We start from the raw sequence: 22867 nt of genomic DNA, 5'->3' as shown, positions 1-22867 counted from the left end.
CCATAATGGAACTCAAATCTTCCTGACTCCAGACACCTAGCTGCCCAATTGAAAAAAAAAAGAAAAGAAATGGTGAAATTCAAGGTGGTTTGGAAGGTAGGGTACCAGCAGTTGATGCAATCAGGAAAGGCTTTGCTTAGAAGATGGAGTTTGTGCTACATGTTGAAGGAAGGTAGAGGTGAGGAGGAAGTGTATTCTAGGAGTGCAGATGCCCGGAAGGCCAGTACAAAGTCCCAGAGACAGAAAATGAGATTCATGCCCCATGAAAGGAACAGCAAAAAGTCCTCTTTTGAAGTATTGTATATGAGTTTGAAAAGATAGGTGGGGTCAGATCAGAAGGAATTTTAAAAGCAAAGCAGAGGTTTATATCTGATGCTAGAAAGGATAATGAGCCCACTGGACTTTATGGTGTAGGGGAGCTGCAGGGTCAGGTCTGTGCTTAAGGAAAATAATGTTATTAGCCTGTGTAGAAGATGAATTGAAAGGGGGAGTGACGAGTCAGGGAAGCCAATTAGGAAAAGCATTGTAATGATGTAGGTGAGAGGTGATGAGGGCCTGAACTAAGGTTCTGGCTGAGTAGTGATCATGTATCAAACATGAGAGATGTTGTGGAGATAGAATCTTGAAAGAGAGGTGAATTTTAGGGGGAAAGCAACAGTGTTGAGTTTGAAATGTCCAACAGGCAACTGCTAAAACATTGATGATGAAGGATATGTATGCCAATCAACTGACCTAGTTCATCTATCTGATTCTTCAATGTTTTGAAACAATTCACCAAAGACAGAATTCCAGTGAGCTGTCTCTTCTTAGAAGGACTTCAAGTTGCTTAGTGAGGTGAGCAGTACCAGGAGAACATTGCACACAGTAACGGCAACATTGTTCAATGGCCAACTTTGTTAGACTTAGCTCTTCTGAGCAATGCAATGATCTAAGACAATTCCAAAAGCCTCACGATGGAAAATTCTATCCATATCCAGAGACAGAACTGTAGAGTCTGAATGCAAATCGAAGCATACTATTTTCTCTTTCTGTCGTTTTTTTTTCTTTCTCATGACTTTTCCCCTTTTTTCTGATTCTTCTTTCACAACATGACTAATGTGGAAATATTTAATATGATCATACATATATAGCCTATATCAGATTGCATGCTGTCTTGGGGAAGAGGGGGGAGGAGGAAAGTTTTAGAACTCAAAATCTTATAAAAGCCAGTGTTGAAAACTAAAAATAAAAAAATATTTTTTTAAAAAGAACTTCTAATAATGTACTTTATGATTTGCAAAACATTTTGCATATATTACTTCATCTAATTTTTACAACAAACCTGAAGCTGTTGGTAGAAGTAGATATTGTAGGTCCAGGTATTATTTTTATATTGCAGATGAGGAAACTGAGTCTCAAAGAGGTTGTGACTTAAGTCACTAAAGTAGCAAATGTCAGCACTAGAAATCAAACTTCAGTCTCAGATTCCAGGTTAAATGCCTCTTCTTCATACTGTGCTGCCTTTCTAACTGTAAGTGTCCCCTTACCCTATAATCCAATAAAGTCTTTCTTAGCAGATGTAAGGCTGTGCCCCAGGCTTGGAGAAGTTGAAAACTTATATCATTTTTACCTCTGTTGTGGTCTTGAGGTTTCTACTGAGTAATTATTAGTACCCTGGCTATCATTTTAGTCCTCTAGCAGGGAACACAGAGCAGTTACCCAGGAAGGCTCTTTGGGAATTCTCCACTCTCTGGAGATACTAGGAACTCCTAGCCATGGCTAGTGGAGGAACTTACAGAGAAAAAGTCGTGAGTTTTGAGGTAAAGTCTTAGGAGCTATTGAAATTGTGAAAGTTGGTGCCCTATCTCACTATCTATTTATCCCTATAACTCTGGCCTCCAAACTCTGGAAACGGTGAAATAAAAGATAAGGAAGTGACAAAGACATACATAAGTTCTCATTCTTCTGGAAGCCATTTCATCAACACAAGCTAAGGTTCTTCTAAGAAGTTAGGCTCTCATTTCAGCTAGTTTCCTGAGGATTTTTGGTTTTTACTTGTTCCTTGCCTTCCAAATAAAGAGCAAGGTTTTCTCGGCCTTTAAAGGGAAGGTTGAAGGGCAGGGGAGTGGTAAGTGGGCTGCTTTATGACTCAGATCAAATTATTTAACCTCTCTGCACTATCTCTATAAAAGGGGAAAATAGTATTTACCTCCCTCATAGAACTGTTGAAATTATTGCAAAGCACTTTGCAAGCAATGTCAATGTAGCCAGCCAACATGAGGGAGAAAAGTAAAATTTATTTTAGCAATTCCTCTCAACTAAAATAAAAAGAAGAAGAAAAAGAAGAAGCTAGCTCTTGTCAAAGCTGCTAGAGGACTGTTGATTTCCAAGTCCTTTCTGGTCAGCCACTGGTTAGTAGATTGTGTGTGTGTGCGGGAGGTGGGGTTGGCAGGGAGGGGTGATGGGGCAAAGGAAGGGGTACAGACCAAAACCCTTTATGACTGCAAGAATCCTTACAAGGAAGTAGATGGTACAACAACAACAAAAGCAAACAACCCTATACACAAAGTTTCTAAGCCCCAATCACATATTGGAAGCAATATTTGATCAAAGGCAATCCTAGGAGAGTAGCACAATTTGGACAATCCCTTGGAGTCTGTCATAATGGCATGTGATTTGCATAGAATCATGTATGCAAAAAGAGGTACAGGAGGCCCTGCACACACAGTAAGAGTACTTAATAAATGTTCAGGAGGGTGAATATTGAGTTGAAAGGATAAAAGTTGAGGAAATACTTGCGAAGTGAAAAAGTCAGACTTCTTGCTGATCAGGAAAGTAGACAAATTAGGATAAGTGTGGGAATGGAGCCCAGATTGGGAGGAAGGGCTAGTTGGGGGGGTGGGGGGGATGATGGTTGTCTATTATAGGATATAGGGTGAGTCTTCCAAATTCTTCCATCTATTGAGTTGAGCAAATCTAACTTCCTTATCTAGTATGATTGTGGAAAGAATGTTATTGGCATCTCACCTGGCCTGACTTTTCGCTGTTCTTAATGTTGATCTTCTCCAGTTTTTTCTTTAAAGCACTGATCTAACTAAGGACACCCCCCAGACCAGGGTGCCCCGAGCTCAGGGTGGGCATGCCTCTGAAAGGTGGGGATGGGTCCAGAGAGGAACAGGGGAGCGGCCTCGCGGATCCTGCATACTAATCTCCCTTCCCCTCCCTCCCCACTCCTCTTCTCCCCTCAGCAGGACGCTGTCTCTTTAATAAACTCCCTCTGCCTTTCTATCTGCTGCTGGGGAGTAAATTTCTCCCTGTCATCAGGTCGCGGGGAGGAGGAGGAGTTTGTTAATGTTCAGTTTGTTCAGTGGATCGATGTTTGCTGGCATCGCCTCGCCCTGCCTGTGTGTGCATATGTGAGGATGTGTGTGTGTGTGTGTGTGTGTGTGTGTGTGCGCGAGAGAGAGAAAGAGTATGTGTTGCGCGCGTGTGTATGTGTGTGTGAGTGTGTATGTGGGAGAGAGCGCGAGAGGGTGTGTGTGTGTGTGTGTGCGAGCGCGCGTGAGTGTGTGAGTGTGTGAGTGTGTGTGAATTCCAGATTTCCTGCCTTCCAAACCCGCTCTTGTCCTCTCCCATATCACTCACAGGCTGGCATCTGACAGCAGCACCAAACCTACCGCGATCTCTCTCCCCCCCGCACAAGTCCGCCATAGAGATCAGCGAGGAGGAGGAGGAGGAGGAGGAGGAAGAGGAGGAGGAAGAGGAGGAGGAGAAGGAGGAGGAGGTGGTGGAGGAGGAGGAGGAGAAGGAGGTGGAGGAGGAGGAGAAGGAGGAGGAGGAGGTGGTGGTGGAGGAGGTGGAGGAGGAGGAGGAGGAGGAGGAGGTGGAGGAGGAGGAGGTGGAGGAGGAGGAGGAGGAGGAGGAGGAGGAGGGGAAAAGGAGGAAGAAGAAGAGGAAGAAAAAGAAAAAAACCTACTACCTTTCGCCTTATCTTTCCGCGTGTGAGTGCGTGTGGTGCGTGTGTGCGGCACAGTTCCTGCCATCTGATCCTGGTCTTGGATGTTTAATAAAGAAATCAAGTGTCTCAACAGTCACCCCCCCCACCCCAAACAAACCAAAAAACAGACCAAAAAAAAAAAAAGGACCAACAACATCATCAGCAACCAACAACCCGACATTGTCAACACGAGACAGGTTTTTTTGTTTTGTTTTGTTTTGTTGGGGCTTCCCCTCCCCCGGTTTTTTCCCCTTAAGCCCTTAGTGGAGGGGGGACGCTCAGTGTGAGAGAGACAGAGACAGAGGGGGAGAGACAGAGACAGACGAGACAAGCGAGCACCCCCCGAGCTGCTTCTCGGGTCTGGGGACAGAAGTGAGATTGGAGAAAGTAGAGCGATGCCGAGGAGGAAACAGCAGGCACCGAAGCGGGCGGCAGGTAAGCCGAAGCTCTCTCTCTCTCGGCACTTACAGGCTGGGGCTGCAGCTCCCTCCTTCCCTCCCTTCCTCCCCCGCGCCCCCCTCCTCCCTACGAGACGAGCACCCCTGCTTTTCTGGGCTTTTTGCTCCCTGTTCATCACCCCCCTTCCCCCCCCCCACCTTCTCCGCCCTCCCTGCCACCCCCTTCTATCCAACTTGCTGGGAGCGAGCGAACAAGTCTGTCTCATCTCCTTCGCCCCTTCTGGGAAAGGAGGAAGGAATCTGACTCCCTGGTTTGGCATTCTAAACCCTGTCCCCTTCCCGGTGCCCGGACAACTCTCCAGCTTTGGGGAATCCCACGGTCCTTCCCTCCTTAAACTTTTTCTCTCCACCTTCTCCATCCTCCCTCCCCTACCCCCCCAGCCATCTCCCACCCCTAACTTTTCTTCCCATTTCTTTCCTTCCTGCTTCTTCTCCGTGGTTATAGTGTGTGAGGTTTGGGGACACCCTTAAGTCTTACCCTTACACACAGCCTGTATACTTGTTGGTTTTTAAGATGTCATTGTGTCGCTTCCTGGGTCAGCTTTCCTTTAACCCCTTTTTGGTCCTGGAAAGTGTGAGGTTGTGCCTGAGCTTAGGGAAGGCAAGGGACTGGCATGGGATGAGCTGATGGAGTTCAGCTTTTGATCAGTCCTAGTGAAAGCTGCAACAGGAAACCGAATGAACAATCTAAGTGCGTTCTGAAAGAATCCGTGTTTTCAAATCTAATCCCCACCTCTACCCCCCACCCCATTCATTCTTTAAAAAAAATGTCCATTGGAAAATGCAATGTATAGGTGCACAGAAAAGAGTTTTTAACTTTATACGTATTTTTGTATTGTTACTTCTTTGCTCTCTCCCTCCTTCCCCAAAGGAAAAAAAAAAAGATAGGAACAGGTTAATGGGCCAGTACAAAAAGCCTTTTAAGAGTTTTCTTTTAGGTTGCTTAATTGCTTTTTTTTAAATAGTATACTGGGGTTTTGTTTCTGGGAAGTGCAATATGAAAGTTCATTTTTCTCCTGCCAGACCCACCCACTGAAAAGTCAGCTTTCCAGTTGATTGCCAGCTTTGATTTGACATTTGATTGATCACCTGTCATCTTGCTGCCTTTGATCTATTCATTCTTGATATATATCAATAAATCACTCACCATGGTAACTCAAGTGCCAGTGACGCAAGGCTTGCCCTCTAGATTCTGTTAGCCAGACGCACAATTATTATCTTGTTTGGCTTTTAATGTGGGCGGTTTTTATTTCTTTGTGTCCTTAGTTGGATCAGTGCTTTAAAGAAAAGCTTAAGGGTTTTTTTTCTTCCCTTGATTTTAGGGATCATCAGCCAAGTCTTCTTCCTGTAAACCTATCACTAGTTTTATTCCATTGAAATCTGGAGCAAAGCATAGGGGCAAGTTCAGTATTATACTTTACTAAAAGTTTGGAAAGTGCTTGGGGCAAAACTAAAGGTGGGTTAAAAGTGGAGGGGAGGCGTTAGGGTTTTAGGTAACCAGATCAAATGTACCATTGACTCTCTCATCATCTGATTCTAGCATAGAATTGCGGGACAGGCCCTTCAGAGCTGCTCCTATGAGGGGGTATGTACCTGCTTTCCTAACTGGCAGAGGCTAGTTGGAGTTACATAGTAACATCTTTCAAAGTATTTACTCCCTGTGTTTTTAAATTCTGTTTGCCTAAGAATAAAACAGCTGGGCATTTAAAAAATTAAATATATTTGGAACTTTCCTATATAGTTTGGATTGTGGAGTGAGTTGTGTGTGTGTGTGTGCGTGAGAGAGAGAGAGAAAGAGAGAGAGAGACAGACAGAGACAGAGAGCGAGAGAGAATGTAAGTGATTAGGTACAGGCAGACAAATATCATGTGTGTTTTTCCCCCACAACTGGTTATATCTGATGATTTCTTAAACATAATTCCTCTAATTTTTTCTCCTACATTTTGATTCACTTTTGCTTTTAAACCTGTTTCCAATATGACAAAGTTAGAGTGAGCTCACTGGCTGGTTTGTACCAGAGAAGAGTTACATAGATTCCCTGGCTAGCTCTGGAAACAGAGGAATGAGTGTAGCTAGATTATTATAGATAACGTCCTTATTGTTGTCCCATAAGAGAACCCTGGGCTGCCGTCCAGCAAGAAGTGAGGTTGCCCTGAAAATTACTCTGTTTTTCTTGTTGTTCCGGTAAAGGCCCTCAACAACTAGGCAGTGATTTAAATTACCAGAATGACTGGACATGTCTCAGTCAGTAAGCTCATTACAAAAAGTGCATTGCTCAGAATTGTGCTACTTTGATTATATTTATCCTCTGATCAATGAGGCTTCAGGTGTATCGAATATATGTAATCTTATATTGCATTATTTAAATTAGACTCTCTTTATTAAGCTAGTTTCCTATTGCACTGGTTAATCCATTTATACTCATTTTCCCTGTTTGAAAGTTGGGGCTATGGCTTTAGTTTCCTGGCCTGCCTTTAGTTTCCATTTTCGTATGTAGTATTTGGAGCTTTACTTTTTTTGTAAATTAGGGGCAAGGAGGCCTCTCTACTTTCTACAAGCTATCAAGCTCAAAAGAAATCAGGCATCAAGAAATGGCAAGGCCTCTTATTAGTTGTTTATTTTGTTATTTTTAATAAAGCAGATATTTTCCACATAGTTTTCCTTCCACACATTCAAGAACATCAATGCCTTCCTCTGTTTTAGCTGAGGCAGCTTCCCATAAGAAAAGTTGGCCACTTTGGGATTCTTTGGCTAGTTAATATCCAAGGAAAGGAAGAAATGGTGAGGTCTAAAGAGTCTGGAAATGTCTGCTTCTGTCACTGCACCATACTGTGCACAACTGTAAATAATTACTACCATGCACTGACTTTGAAAGCAAATTTCTAGTTTTGAGTAATGAATAAATATAAAGATTAGAAAGAACATACAAGTGGATTGAATAGAAGAGATCCTGCTAAATAAGAGTCCATCCCAAGGAACATGCCAGACAGTTTTATCCCTTGTTATCATTAATCTTAAGTTCTGAGTTTCCGATAATGTATTACAGATCTTCCTAATAGTGTAAGCATTGAAATTGAATGAATAGGACACTATTTAGCAGAGATGGGGGGGAGGGGGAGGTTTACTATTTATTTGTGATATTTTCCCTGGGGGTTGGAGTCCGAGAGTTTAGTTTACCTCAGCAAGACATCAATATCAAATAGATGTTTGGCTTTCTCCTTAGATTTCCCTCAGAAATACCCAAATCCCTTACCTTAGCCACACTCTTTCAGCTCTTTCTTAAGGCGCTTGTCTCCAGTCTGTTGGCATTTCTCGATGATGTTGCATCATTCTGTAACTTGGGATAATAACAGAAGTTCAGTGCTGTGGCAAAAGCTACAGGGACAAGCCCCCTGAAGTTTGATTTCTTCCCCCTTTTCCTTAGTTCTGTGTTCCTTAGTTACCACTGAAATGTTTTCCATTTTTCAAGTGAAAATATCCCTGCATGTTGTGCCATTATCTATTCCCTACCAGTTTCATGGAGAGAGGGAAGACAGAAAACGAGGTTGAAAAAGGAAAAGAATTTCAGTGTCCTTATATATGTGAAGTGTACTTAAGTATTAAAAATTGTAACCTCCTTTTCCTATCCTATCCTCACTTAAAAAACACCACCACATATTTCATTTCTCCATCAGTAATCATTACTTTTGTATTAATGCCAAGGATCGGGAACCTGGGCTCACCACCTTGCTATAGACAACATACAGCTAGCTCTCTCTCTCTCTCTCTCTCTCTCTCTCTCTCTCTCTCTTTGTATGTGTATATATATACATATATATATATACATATATGTGTGTATATATATATAATATATGTGTATATATATATATATGCCCCTAGAGATATTTACTGCTGCTTTATCTGCACCCTGCTTCTCAGATAACCCAAGAAGATACAGTAGCAATGAACAGCTCTCACATTTATTTTGTTTATTTAATATGTAGATGAATAATGCAGATTTTGTTTTCATGAATGTCCTTGTGTGGCAGTAAACATTAGACTATTAGCAATCATTACTTAAAAGTTGTAATTTGCACCTTAATAGCACAGGTTATTTAAATGGAAACATATTCAGCAGGGACCATCCTGCTTGCTGCAGGTAGGATAGACTGAATGACCTGAGAGGTCTTTTTCCACTTCTTAATATCTAAGCCATTGGGACTAAAAGAAGTGATATCAGCAATTACAGGGAGGGGAATAGTAGTGGTGTTGGTGGGGGAGGGAAGAGATTTGAACATTACATTTATCTTTTATTCACTGGCCAATAGAAACTGGTTTCAAGAAAATAGGATTCTGAATGGAGCCTTGACCCTGGCAGCATTCTTTTTTTTTTTTTAACATTGTCTAGAAAAGCAAGTCACATCAAAAAATATCTAAATATCTCATGCTTCAGAACCTTTCAGGTCCTCTGCACTTTCTGACTTTGACAGATGACTCAAAAAGCTAAGATGCTTACAAGTAGGGAGTGCCCTGGCTGTTCTGATTAATTAGAGCAGGTCCCAAATAAGGGGGCTTCCAGCTAAAAGATGCACCAAGTTTGCTTCCATCCACTTAGTGTTTGGGATTCAAATTGATTGCTAAGTGGCCCTGTGTCCCCTCCCTCCCTTCTTCCTCGTATCACCTCATTTTTAAAGACCTAGATTGAATGGGACATCTCAAAAGCCCATTTGTTTTAGTCATTTATTGATTTCATTTTTAATCTGCCATATCAGGACACAATACATTAACCCTAATCAGCAGATTGCATGTGACAGCGAGTTCAGGCACTGTCCTTGTATAAGAAAGGCAGTATCCTAGAGTCCCCCCAGCAAAATAAAACCAAAAAATTTGGGGAGATTTGGGGCGTTCTGGCTACTTTTGGAAGGCAATATATTGTTCAGAGAAGACTTCTTTTTGGATGCTTGATTCTGAAATTTTTCTTTCTTTCCCACTTCTTCACCATCCTTTTTCTTCTTGCTTCCTATCATTTGGGGATCCCACCAAAGAAGATAATATACATTAGGGCTGTCCCCAGGAACATCTCTTCTTTATCAGGCTCCTCCAGTATAGGTTCTTGTTCTCATTCTCTCCCTGTACTGCTAGTCTGAAGAAACATCTCCTGGTTTGTAACTCCTGAGTTTGATAGACTACTTCTTCCTACCCCCATTATCCCACTCCTCGAGACTGGGGTGGCTTTTTGTCAAAGGAACAGACATAAATAAGGACTGGGATTCTACTGAATACAGGTAAAAACCAAACATCTATTGGCTTCTTTGCTGTCGCTGAACTTAGAAAGTCAGCGTAAGGAAACAAAACAAAACAAAACTAGGCCTGGCTCTTGTTAAGACTGGATATGCAGTTAGCCTCATATGAGCCAGGTAAATGATTCTGACTTCCTATCAGGTTTTGTTTGTATCTCTAATTTTTAGGGATCACCATGAAAAAAGGCCAGAGAAAATATCATTACAAATATTAAATATGATTCTTCATGAAGTTCCTCATTAATAACAAAATTGTCTCAGAAATTTTACCTTTTGACTAGTCAGACACATAGACACAAGCAAGGTGTCATTTTTATTTGATGCAAAGTCAGCTGGCAATGCATTAAACTAACAGTTAAAGTGTCTTGCTTCACTTCCCTGAAGCAGTACTTTTTCATTACATATTTAATTACAATCAAATTGGGAGACTTTTATAAAAAAAATCACAGTGGTATAAAAATATTCATTACAAAAGTTATTTTATTCCTTCATGATATTAGAAAATTGTGGGTTTTTTTTTTACTTTTGTGGCAAAGAAAGTTTTTTTGTTTGGTTTGGTTTGCTTTTTCCCAGGTTGTATTTAATAATGAATATCTTTTCCTTCCCTCTCTCCTTACTGGTTCCTGATTGTTTATATCATCATGAGTAGTCTGGCTCAAATAAGCGGCTGCTGCCTAGCAGTCATTTTTATATTAAAAATGTTTGTTGTTTTATTTTTAGTCACAGCTTTAGAAGTGCCATTCGATATTTGAAATCTGTTTATGTTTCTTGAGGTGACCTTTGACAAGAAACTATTAAGTTTTGGCCCTCAGTTCTTCTAATCACATAATAATAACCTCTTTGGGGACAGAGGAATACCTGAGTGTCTTAGAACAGAGCAAGTTCATCGAGTGTACAAGATTTCAAGGGAGCCGCATCGTAAGGACACCCTGTTTCTGTTTCATTTGCATTTCCTCCCTTCCTCCCGCCAACCTTTTCCTCACTGCTGAAGGAACTTCAAGAAATAGTTAATTTCAGGATGAAATATTCCTTCATTGAGATAAAAAGAAGGGAGAATTGGGATTCCAAGGCCAAATTATAACCTCCTTAGTCTCTCTAAGAAGCAAAGGCTAGTTGTACCCGAAAACTGACAGAAAACGAATAAAAACACTTAGGGCCATGTGTGATTCTCCATTAATTGGCAGTAATTGCTGATTTTAGAATGGTTCGCTTTGGTCAAGAAATCATAGTGAGTTTATTAGTAACAGATCCTCTAAGCAGATCTTTGCTGTACTCGTACTCTTTGAAGAAAAAAATATTTGAGATGTAAATGGATGATTACTACTGAAGTATTTGTTTCCAAGTGGGTTAGCTGGCTGAAGTGATTCAATAATTCAGAGGAATTTGAAAGTCGTGAAAGTCGTCATTAGGAATTGCCAGTTGTCGCCTGTTTCAATCTTCTGGCTTCTCTAGGTAGGAAATGCTGTTCTTAGAGCCTCCAGGAGTGCTCTGGGACTCTGAAGCAACTTCGACAGTTGTTTTAAATGTGTAAAATTAAGATTCTGGAGGCATAACCGTCTATCTTGGATAGCTAATCCTATTGTTAGCATATCGATGTTATTTAGTACTTTAAAGGCTGAACAATTGGAAAATCTGCAGCAGTGCAGAAGTTTTAGAGATAATGAGCGGAGCAAACATATGAAAAATACTTTGTATGTCATTGGGAAGCCTTCTGGTTACATTTTATTCATCTAAATGGAGTCCTCTTTTTCTGTTATCTGTCGCCTCATTTTATTCTTTTGAAATTGCTTGTGACCCCTCCCCCTCTACAGTAGACTTAAAACACAATTCATATATAGTTATTCTGGATGCATAATAACTGTGCCACTCCTTACATAGCTGTAGAAAAACAAATCTCATGCATATGATGGGAAGAAAATCCCAAGTAACACTCTAAAATAGCTAGCTTCAAGTTCAAGATCAGAAACTTTTTTTTTCCTCGAGCAGGAGAGGAAGAAAATAACATTGCATTTTAACTACACATCTCCCCTTGGCAAATGAGAAGCAATGAAGCAGTTCAGATTTTTAAGGAGCTTTTTGGCTCTCCTACATCTCTCTCAAAAGACTAATTTAATTGAAAAGCTTGTGGTGTCCATTTATGTATGCTAAGGAAAAGGCCCAATGTTTCCATTAAAGCACCCGATAGTGTGAAACTATAAGGTGGGTTAAAACACATTCACAATGTTCTCTAGTGTCGGTTAATACCAAATGAAGATCACCGGTCTTAATTAGTTGAGTGTTTTTGTGACTGAAGGCATACTGGCAAATCATGTTTAAAACAATATTTGAGATATTTCTATAAGAGTTGCACATAGCTTATATATTAAGGGGGCAGAATACAGTTATTGTTTGTAATGAGAATATTTATGAAGGGTAGAATTAGCGTAGAATGGACTTGTATAATGGAATTCTGTTTTTAATGAAGTCGAAAGAAACTTGTCAAATGCTGCATTTCCTCATAACGTCTGCTGGGCCTAGAGCAGCAAACAGGATACAGGGCCAAGGGGTTTTTTGGGCTGTTTTTATTTTTTCGTAGAACAGAATAAGACTTTGCGTAAGATAGCTCAACTTCATGTCAGCATTTCTGTATAAAATACACTGGACTTATTTTTAATCACCTTCTCAATTGACCAGAGCACTGAAACTTTGTATATATCTCTCATAATCCGAGGGGATGTGGATAACTTCCCAAAAAAAGTAGCTGCCTCTGAACAGAACTGAATCCATTCTCAATAATTCAGCAAATCTGGCCGACATTCCTCAAGCAAGCATTGCCATGGTCTGGGATGATAACAGGTTTAGAGAAGACAAAGATTCTCTTCCCTCATGGAGCTCCCAGTGTGGTAGTGGGATACCATACTGACAATAGAATATAAAATAATGTAGAAATGCATTAGAGGAATGCAAAAGAAAGTGCTGTGTGGCTATGTATAATATGTCCAAAGAGGCAGAAGACAAAGTTTGAAGGGTAGGGGGAAGGGAAGAGGGATGCCATATGGAAGGATAAAGAAAGGCAGGCTTCAGAGAGGAGGTGGTATTTGAAAGAAGTGGGAGGGAGGACATGCCAATGGAGTGAACAGCATGAACAGAGGAATTTAAGTCTGAATGAGGAGGACATGTCCAGTTTGTTCTGTGCCTTGATGTCATTTGGTGCAGAGAAAAATGCCAAAATAAAAAGGTGTAAGTCCGTATTTCACAAGATTCATTTTTAGTATTTCAGTTTATTAGAAAGGTTGGCTTGCAGAATAGACATTCTCCTTCCTCTCCTGTTATTAGATTTGTGACAGTATAACGCTATGGAAAGTACACTGGGCTAAGAATCAAGAGACATGAGTTCTGATCTCGCCTTAGAGGCCATGTGACTTTGAGTAAGCCACTTCAATTCTTTGAGCTCCTGTTTTCTCATCCACAAAATTGTAATAATAATACCAACTCCATTTACCTCACAGGGTTGTTGAGAAAATCAAATGAGATGCATGTGAAATCACTTTATTTACTCTAAAGTGATAAACAAAAGTAAGATCATTGCCACCATCCTATCATCCCCATCCCACCACCACCATGATCATCATCATTCATTCATTTACTTTGGGTAGACAATAAATTTCTTTTGGAAAAGAAAGTAGCCATCTTGCCAAGTATCCGTGGACAATTGTCTTGGGCCTAAGAGGAGTTTAGTCATCAAGGCAAATTAAGAATTATGACTTAAAGAACTGGACACACGGGTCACATCAGGTTTTAGGACTTCCCAATAACACATTTTTCCCCTCCTCCCAGTGGAAAATGTTGATGTGGCCAGTATACTGTTCACTGATTATGTGTGGATAGTGATAATGTTGATAGTAGTAATGATGAAGGTGGTGATGGTTGGATGTGGATCTTTGGAACCTGTTTCTTCAGTTTATCAAAAGTAGCCTTAGTGAACTGCCCAGAAAGAATCACCAATGCGTCTTAATACTCTGAATTTGTGACGGCAGGTCGGGAGCAAGATACTGTGCACACTTTAGTAGCATCTTTGAATAATATCATTAAGTTGTTCATCACATCAGAAGATGACACTGCAATTAGAAGGGCAGAAGCCTTGAGTTTCTTTGCCCCCCTCCCCACAGTAGTGATAGATTTGTGCCCATCCATCCACAGTCAGTAATCCATCCATCAGTCAGTTACACTTATACCAATAGTATGTATTTGAGAGATACATTTAGCTAGTAGAGAGAGAATACAGTCCATGGACATGGAATAGAATTAACTGACTTAAGTGTTACCAAGTTTCAGTGTTTGCATAGTCACTCATTTATCAATTCACAAAACATTTAAGTGTCTTGATGTATGCAGAGCTCTGTGCTGGGATTTGGTCAAGATACGACATTTGAATAAGACACTGTCTCTGCCCTCATGAAATTGACACCCTCTGGTGCCACCTTTCAAGTAGAGGGCTAAGACACAAACACGCATGACTATAATGTGCAATGATATACGATAAATGTATGAGAAAGATGCAGAACAAACTGCTGTATGAGATCTGAGAGGGACGGTTCAAAGAGATCAGTTGGGATTTTAGTTGAATTTTAAAGGATGAGAAGAAATTCAACAGATTAGGTGGGGGTAAAGGGTAGCATTTTAGACATAGGGAACAATATGATGAAAAGCATGGAGGTGAGAGAATAAAAGGCATGTTTAGGGGAAAGGGTGACACAGAATGTAATCTAGTTTGGTTGGAATGTAAATTGTTTGGAGGGGAGTAATATGAGAAGATTTGGAAGGTAAGGTAACCCCTGATTATAGAGGGCTTTCAGCATCCGCTACTTTATATATACACCTCCAGGTACCATCAATCTAGAACCACTTTTCCTGCCCCATTTATCCCTTCAAGCCTTCCTGAAATGTTGTCCTGTATAGTGTAGATGAGATTCTTTTGGGGGGGTTGGGGGAGGGTTTGAGTAGATGACCATTTATGGGTTTCCAATTATTTTGTTATTTTGATTCTGTATTGAATTCTGTGTTGATTCTGTGTGGTGGGGTACTGGGTAAGGTAACAGTTTTAACTATCAATCAATCGACCAATGCTTATTAATACCTACAATGTACCAAAGCCCCTATGTGAGAACATGGTGTAGCATAGTAAATTGAGAACTAGGAAGACCCAAGTTCAATCTGGACCTCTGATCCATACTAGTTGTGTGACCCTAGGCAAGTCTCTTAACCTCTCCATTTTGTAAACAACTCTCTGATTGTAAGTTTCATGGAAGGTACTGATCTGTATCAGTGGAAGGAGTTCCTTCTTCTGGGAGACCCTAATGCCTATTGAAATCATAGATCCAGTCTCTGTTGTCTATCTCTATATACCAGGCACTGTTCTAGGCAATGGGTGTACAAGTGCAAAGAACAGTCCCTGCTCTCAAGGAACTTAGATTCTAGCTGAGGAAACAAGTACATATAAATATCTAATCATGATAGAATAAATACTGTGTTTCTCACTGTGGTAACCTATAAATTACCTGCCTCTGGAGGCAGTGCCTTCCTCATCACTGGAGGCCTTCAAGTAAAAGATGAATGGCTCCCAGATGGGCACAGTGTTCAGTTGCAGGTACTGGCTTGGCTGGATTTGATGGCATCCAAAGTTCTTCCCAATGCTGAAATTCTGTGATTCTCGGAATTGAATCAAGTTTGTTAAAGGTACTGTAGGACGAGGTACAGTTGTATGTATGGTGACATAAAAAAGTGTTCTGGAAGAATACTCATCTTGATACATCACTGAAATACCCTCTCTTAGGATATGACCTAGCAATAGTGAAGAGGGAAGACCACTTCACTATCCGGAACGCCTGGGTCTCTGAACTTACTGGGACAAATGCCTTCCCAAGGCAGAGTCTTAGTTTATTCATTCATAAAATGAGAAGTTTGAATAGTTTCTAAGTTTCCTCAGGTTGTAATATTGTGTATTACAAAGCCCTTCCAGCTCTGATGTTATATATTCTAATCAGAACATCTAGAGTCTACGTCCTAATGTCTGTCAGTGTAGGTCATTTATGTTGTAGTGCTAGAACAAAGCCTGGTATATAGTAGGTGCTTAATGAATTCTTTTTGATTGATTGATTCTTTCCAGCTCTGACAGGACTATATTCTAAAGTACTTTTCAATTCTGACATTCTAAGGTCTCCTCTCACTCTGATATTCTGTATTTTATGTTCTAAGGTTACCTGCAATTTCTGACATTCTTTGTCCTATGACCTTGTAAGTTTTACTGCTATAGGAAAGGCTTGATGATGTGGCTTAAGCTATGGGGTAATAATATAGGTACAGGAGAATTCTTTAAGTATGCACCTTCAATCTCTCATTCTCTGTTTCTGTGGCTGTGTCTCTTTCTGTTTCTGTCTCTGTCTCTTTCTGTCTTGTTCTCTGTCTCTGTCTTTCTCTGTCTGTCTCTGTCTCTCTGTCTCTGTGTCTGTCTGTCTCTCTCTCTCTCTCTCTCTCTCTCTCTCTCTCTCTCTCTGTCTCTCTCTCTGTCTCTGTCTCTGTCTCTCTCTCTCTCTCCCTCTCCCTCTCTCATAAAATGTCAAGTCATAGGGAACTTTGGAGATCATGCATCCTAAGCCCCACATCTCTGATTTCTTTGTAACTTATCTTTTTTATTGACTTGAACTCGAAGTTACCAAAATGAAACCTTTTGACTATAGGAAGCAGAATAAGATTTATAAAACTACTGGAGCCTTCCATAAATATTTCCTCATAAGCCATTCTCATTTTATTGAACAAAAGGAAAAATGACTACTCCCCAAAATGCCAAATATGACCCATCTGGGGTGTCTGAGCAAACATACACGCTCATCCTTTTCCTCTGTGACTTTTAGGTTGGGTCCATAAGGCAGAAAACGTTCATCTGCTCATCACAAATCATTTGTAGTGGCTATGCTTTTTCCTTGCAGCAAAAAAATATATGGAACAAATGTAATTACACCACAGCATTATTTATTTTAACAAATTTAAAACTACTCTTCTAGATTTTTCCCTAAAGTACTTCATAATATTTATGGCCAAAATTTCTAAAGATGCCTTTTAGTACTAAGTGTTTAATTATTTGTGACACATAAATGAGTACTCTGAGTAATAATAATAAAAACAATAACAATAATAAAGATGGTTTTTAAAATCAAGGGATCGTCTCAAATTGACAAAATGTGGCATGCAACAGATGCTATTTGATTGGTCTTTCCTTGGGAAAAAAAACAGCCGGTAACCTTTTCAGTTTTACTTATGGGCAGCACTTGTTGCACATTTTAATCAGGGCTTGCACAAAGTTCAGCTACCGACACACATGATTTCTCAGTAAAACCTTCCTTATGGAGGATGTGCTGGTGAAATACGAAGTCAAATTGATTTCTTTTTGGCTTTACGTGGATTTATACTTGATTGAAGAAATAAATTCCACAAGCATTTATTAAGTACCTACTGAGTATTTCCCATTTTTTGTGCTGAGGGAGGAAAGATGAAGGTCTTCCTCTTGGCTCAGCAGACATAATTATAGTAAAATGGCATATAATAATTAAAAAAAAACGAGGCATCCAAATTAAATGCTATGTGAGTAGTACAGAGAAGCAAGTTACCATTAGGGAAGATCAGGGAAACCTTCCTGAAGGGTGTATATGTGAGTTGTGATTATAAGAATAATTAGGAATTTTAATAGAATGGTGAAAAAGGTATTCCAGACATAAGGAAATGACTGAGGCGATGCCAGTGTAGGCAAGAGAGAAAGAAATGGGGTTAGAGGTGTTTATGTTTAAATCCTGGCTTTTCTACTAATTAGCTGTGCGATTTTAGGAAAGTCCTTTAACCCCTCTGGTACTCAATTTCTTCATCATTTGTAAAATGAAGAGTTGGACTGAATCATATCTAAGAACCTTACATTTCTAAATCTATGATCCTGTTGATAGGAATGCTTAGTAGGATGATATAGAAAGACATACCAAAGTGACAAAAATAAATTAAATATCGTTAAGCCACCCAGCTTCAAAAATGTTTTATTTGACCACTTTTAGACTTTTTTTTTAAAAAAGAACATTTTCATGGAGTTTCTCTTGAAATAGGTAATTTACGGGGTGGGGGGTAAAGCAGGTGATATTTTCATTCCAATTGAACATAATAGAATGCCATTTAAAAAATTCTCTTCACATTTTGAAAGTCCTGAAACTTTTTGAATTTCTTACTGGACAATATAAATCTAGTATTCTAGTTTTATTTCACATTACTTCCTTTCACATACTCTATAATCAACCTTCCATCCGAACTGAATTACTCACCATATTCCATTCGTACGTTGCTCTCTTCTGTTTCAGCATGTATGAGCATTTCTCACACCATCTTCCAAGCCTAGAATGGATCCCTTTTTCTATCCTTCCATCCCCTTTCTCTGCCTGCTGAGATCAACAAATATTTATTATATATCTTTAGGACCCAGTTCAGGTGCTGTCTCCTTCTAGAAGCCATCCATGAGCCCCTTAGCCACAAGTGATGTTGCCCTCAAATTTCTTGGGGCAATTTGGACTAATTTTTGACATTTCTCATATTCTTCCTCATATCACTTATTTATATAAGTCTTATGACCTCCATTAAATAGTAAACCCTCTGAGGTCAGAAATGATTTCTCATTTCATTTTTGATTCCCCTCCTCTCTCAGTATAATGTACTGACCAGCACCTAAGAGGTGATGATGAATCTAATCTAGTTGTAACATAAGCAAAACATGGCAAAGCTTTATTAGTCCAAAGCATGCAGTAAGTACTGGCCACCAAAGTATCAACACTATATATGAGGGAAAAAGTTAAAGAAAATACAAGAAACAAGAAATAATGTTTGCCCCCAATGACAGTCATGTAGGGCAAGGATTCCTAACTAGGGGTCTGTGAATTTGACATAAATAAGTATATATGTGTATTTGTATATATGTGTGTATTTAATTGTATTTCAATATAATGATATCCTGTGTGATCCTTTGTATTTAATTTTTATGCATTTAAAAGCATTATTTCAGGAAGGGGTCTATAGGCTTCACTATACTGCCAAAGGAGTCCATGACACACAAAAAGGATAAGAACCCCCGATCTAGTGGGTCTCCAAAGTTGGACAGCAAAGCCTTCTTGTGTGCTAGGGACTGTGTACTATGCATCTTTGTCTATAACAGGACCCTCACCTTGGAGGTCTTTCAGGTAGAGTCTGGATGTCCACTTGTTGAATATGTCATAATGGAGAATTCTTTTCATTTATGGGGTTGGACTAGATGGCTGCTGAGGTCTCTTCCAACTCTCCATTTCTTTGACTGTGATTCTGAGACAAAATTTCTTCTCTGTATATAAGGCAAGGGTGGTATAATTTGAAGGAACATTTGATTTCGAGTTAGAGGACCAGCTCTGAAACAAATCTCCTGGCAATTTATGTAATCTCCCAGAGCCTGAGACTAAATGATCTCTAAACTCCATTTTAGCTTCACATCCTATAAGTTCCTGGATAGTAGCTCAGTAAGCCAATTGAAAAAGCAGTTATTAATTATTAATTATTGCTTCCAAGGCACTGTACTAGGTGCAGGGGATATAAATTAAAAGCAAAAAAGTCCTTACCCTCAAAGAGATCATATTTTACTGGGGTATACTACATCTAAAACAAATAAATATGTACATGATAATTGGAGGAGAAGAGAGTACCATTCACTCGGGATATTAGGAAAGTCTTATCAGAGGTAGCACATAGGACTGTGCCTTGAAAAAAGATTGGAGGTAATGAGGAAGTTGTTGTGTGGTTGTGGTTTGTCCTTCATTCTCAAAGAGGACCGTGACATCAGGGAGATGATGACATGACTTGCAGTTGACTTTGATTTGAGTGAGGCAGGGTTGTGCAGTCACCAGCCTCACTTTCACTTCTAGAGCCGTCTGGATACAGTGGACAGATATTCACCAGGATGACTGGAGATGGCCCAGGATGCAGTGGCAGACCTTGGCCCTTTTAAGCTGAGGTCTGTTCACAATATAAGGCTGGGGAACAACCAAAGCAAAGAAATGTAGGTGGAAGATGGAGTACTGAGTTCATTGAACAATAAATAGGCCACTTTGGCTGAAATGTAGAGTGTATAGGGAGCAGTGGAGAATGACTTAAAACAGTAAGCTAGAGCCAGATTATTTCCAATCAATTAATTATTTATTTTTACCCCCATCTGTTATTTCGTCATCCTACATTTTAAGTGGATTTGAAGTCCATCACCTGTCTGACAGTAGGTAGGAGGGATGATTCATCTTCAGTCCTCTGGACTGGTGGTTTATCACTGCATTAATCGGAGTTCTAAAGTCTTTTCAAAATTGTTTTTCTCTATAATGTTGTAATTGTTAGAGAAATTGTTCCAGCTTGGTTAACTTAGATCCACATAAATTCATAGAGATCTTGCAAGTTACGTCTGAAACTATTCATGTCATCATTTTTAGGGCACAATAATATTCCTTTAACATTCATATACCAGTTTGTTTAGCCACATGAAATAGGTGGTCACTCCCTTAGTTTCCAGGTTTGAGTGACAATGAAAAAACCTGCTATAAATATTTTTGTACATATGACTCTTTTTCCTCTTCTAGAACCAGATTTTGCAGAGTTTTAAATGTCAATCTAAGGCATTCATATTTTATCCTTGAGGCAATAGAAAACCATTGAATGTTCTTGAGCAGGGGAGTAACATAGTCAGGCTGTAGGTAGGAAATTCATTTTGGCAAAACTGTACCTAAAAGGGATTGAAAAGGGGAGAGACCAACTCTTCACTAACAGTTCACTGAAACAAGCTGGTACATACAGTTATGGTGGGAGGCTGATGCTCAGCTGAAGGACAAGAAAGTATTGGCATTCTTTAATAGTCATCATGCCAAAGCTGTGAAATTTCTATCACAGCAAGGACCTATGACCACCATAGGATTAAGGGCTGGCTGGGACCTTAGTGATCACATAGTCTAACTTCCTGATTTTTTGCAAGAAGAAATTGGTACTTAGAAAAGGAAAAGTGACTTACCCAAGGTCACAAGTAACAAGTGGCAGGACTGGTATTCCAACTCTATTTTTCTGGCACCAGATCTAATGTTCTTTCTAATATACCATGGACATGCTGTGTTTAACTCAGGAAACATCACTCAGGCAGGAAGTGTTTCCCATTCCCACTCCCTCACAAAACTCTCTCCCAGTGCCCCCCTTCTCCAAGATTGTATCAGTGACAGTTGTTCCTTGATCCACTTAGTTATGACTCCATGCAAGAGAAGACAAGATGGCAACTACTCAAGACACTAAATGCAGAGTGAGACAGGGAATGTATTTGGATATCTCATGCCCAACCGCAGTTGGCTGTTCATGGCTCTAATTCTTGGAATTATATTCACCAGAACTTCTCTGATTCCAAAAAGCAAGCTAAAAAGCAAGACGAAAACACCCTTCTTGAGGAATTTTGGACCCTACAGCTGTTCTGTCTGATTTGTAGCTGTATTGTGTCCCCTTTCAGGAGTTCTCAGTGCTCCTTGAAAGCAGGCACTGCCTTACTTTTCCATTTGTATGTCTGTGCTTACGACGGTACTTTGTACATAGTAAACTATTCAAAAAATGCTTTTTCATCGATTCATTGAATCATTCCTCTGCTAGTCTTAACCTCTCAGTTCTCTAGGCAGCTCTCTAAGACTAAGCTGCAAAGAAGATGCTGACTTGCGTTGGTAAAGGGTTGGTCTTCCTCGTCTAAGACTCCTTGGTATCAGTGAAATCACAGACTTAGTCCCTGTCCCTGTCCCTCTGCTGATCTAAGGGTAATACCTTGACTTTTGTCCCTTTGGTTTTATTGTGGCTATGATTATTATTTCTCATAATATTTTTGATGTGGTTCAGATAAAAATAGTCCTGGGACAAATTACCAACACGGTGTGTGCATGTGTATGTATACATATATAGACACATTTTATGTCCCTCTATATATGTGTATATATACATATACATACACACACATATATACATTATACATATGTATAGAAACAACTACTGTATTGTATGCATACACACATACACACACACATATTTTTATACATTTGTTGTTCAGTCATTCAGTAGTACCGACTCTTCATGACTCTGTAGATTGTACTGTCCATGGCAGAGACTCCAGAGTGGTTTGCCAGTCCCTTCTCCAATGGATTGAGGTGAACAGAAGTTAAGTGACTCACAGGTAGTAAATATCTGAGGCTGGATATAAACTCAGATCTTTCTGACTCCAGGACCAGCCCTCTATCCACTGAGCTCAATACACTGAGTCATCTAGCTGCATATGTTATATATACGTATGTATGTATATGCATATATATATATCACATTTATAATTTTCTATTTATTACCATACAGTGGATAAAGTAACTGATTTTTATAGTGGCTGAATAAAAATATTAGGCTCTATTATTATTATAATTTTAGAGACTGGCATTCCTTTCAGCCTTTCTGGTAAGTGTGAAGGCACAGAGTCCAAGAGAAAAATCTAGAAGATCAGTGAAATGAGACCACAACACATATGTGGACACTTCCTCCAAATGAATAGTTCTATGAGATTAGGTAGAGAAAGATGGAAAAAAATGTCAAGGGAATGAGTTCTACAACCTGCTGAACTCAGAAACTCAGTGTTGGGTCCATACATGTTTATTAAGTTTTTATCATCTCATGAGTAAAGTTAAACAAGTGTTAGTCCTTTGAGGAACTATTTACTGGAACCAAAGTTATAGCACCAACATCTGTGTTTCCTGTCACTAAGATGAAGAATACACCAAAAAATCAAAAGTTGATGCTTCAAAGTAATTTCTGCATGAGCATCTTCGGAGTAGAATAGTGTGACGACTTCTTCTTCTTCTTCTTCTTCTTCTTCTTCTTCTTCTTCTTCTTCTTCTTCTTCTTCTTCTTCTTCTTCTTCTTCTTCTTCTTCTTCTTCTCCTTTGCATATGTTTCTATCTGATTTTGCAATTATCTGTGTTGGTAGGAATCAGAATGAAAAGCCATTTTGTTCTTTGTTTTAGTTTATTCATTTCATTATCTTGGGTGAGAAACTCTTCATTCATGTGGAAATTTGTCATAAA

The 22867-nt window shown here is 39.7% G+C and overlaps 1 protein-coding gene across 1 annotated transcript in view; it reads left to right on the top strand.

Annotated features, from left to right (window-relative positions):
* Window positions 1-3969: 3969 nt before the first annotated feature.
* TSHZ2 (teashirt zinc finger homeobox 2) overlaps window positions 3970-22867 on the top strand; it is a 273082-nt gene continuing 254184 nt past the window's right edge. Inside the window, exon 1 of the mRNA XM_036752830.1 lies at window positions 3970-4411. Coding sequence (XP_036608725.1) covers window positions 4372-4411 — 40 coding nt within the window. The 5' untranslated portion in view covers window positions 3970-4371. The remainder of the gene's footprint in view (window positions 4412-22867) is intronic.

This window comes from Trichosurus vulpecula, chromosome 3, assembly GCF_011100635.1.
Source record: "Trichosurus vulpecula isolate mTriVul1 chromosome 3, mTriVul1.pri, whole genome shotgun sequence".
NCBI lineage: Eukaryota > Metazoa > Chordata > Mammalia > Diprotodontia > Phalangeridae > Trichosurus > Trichosurus vulpecula.
This window is presented reverse-complemented; position numbering and strand designations above follow the sequence as displayed.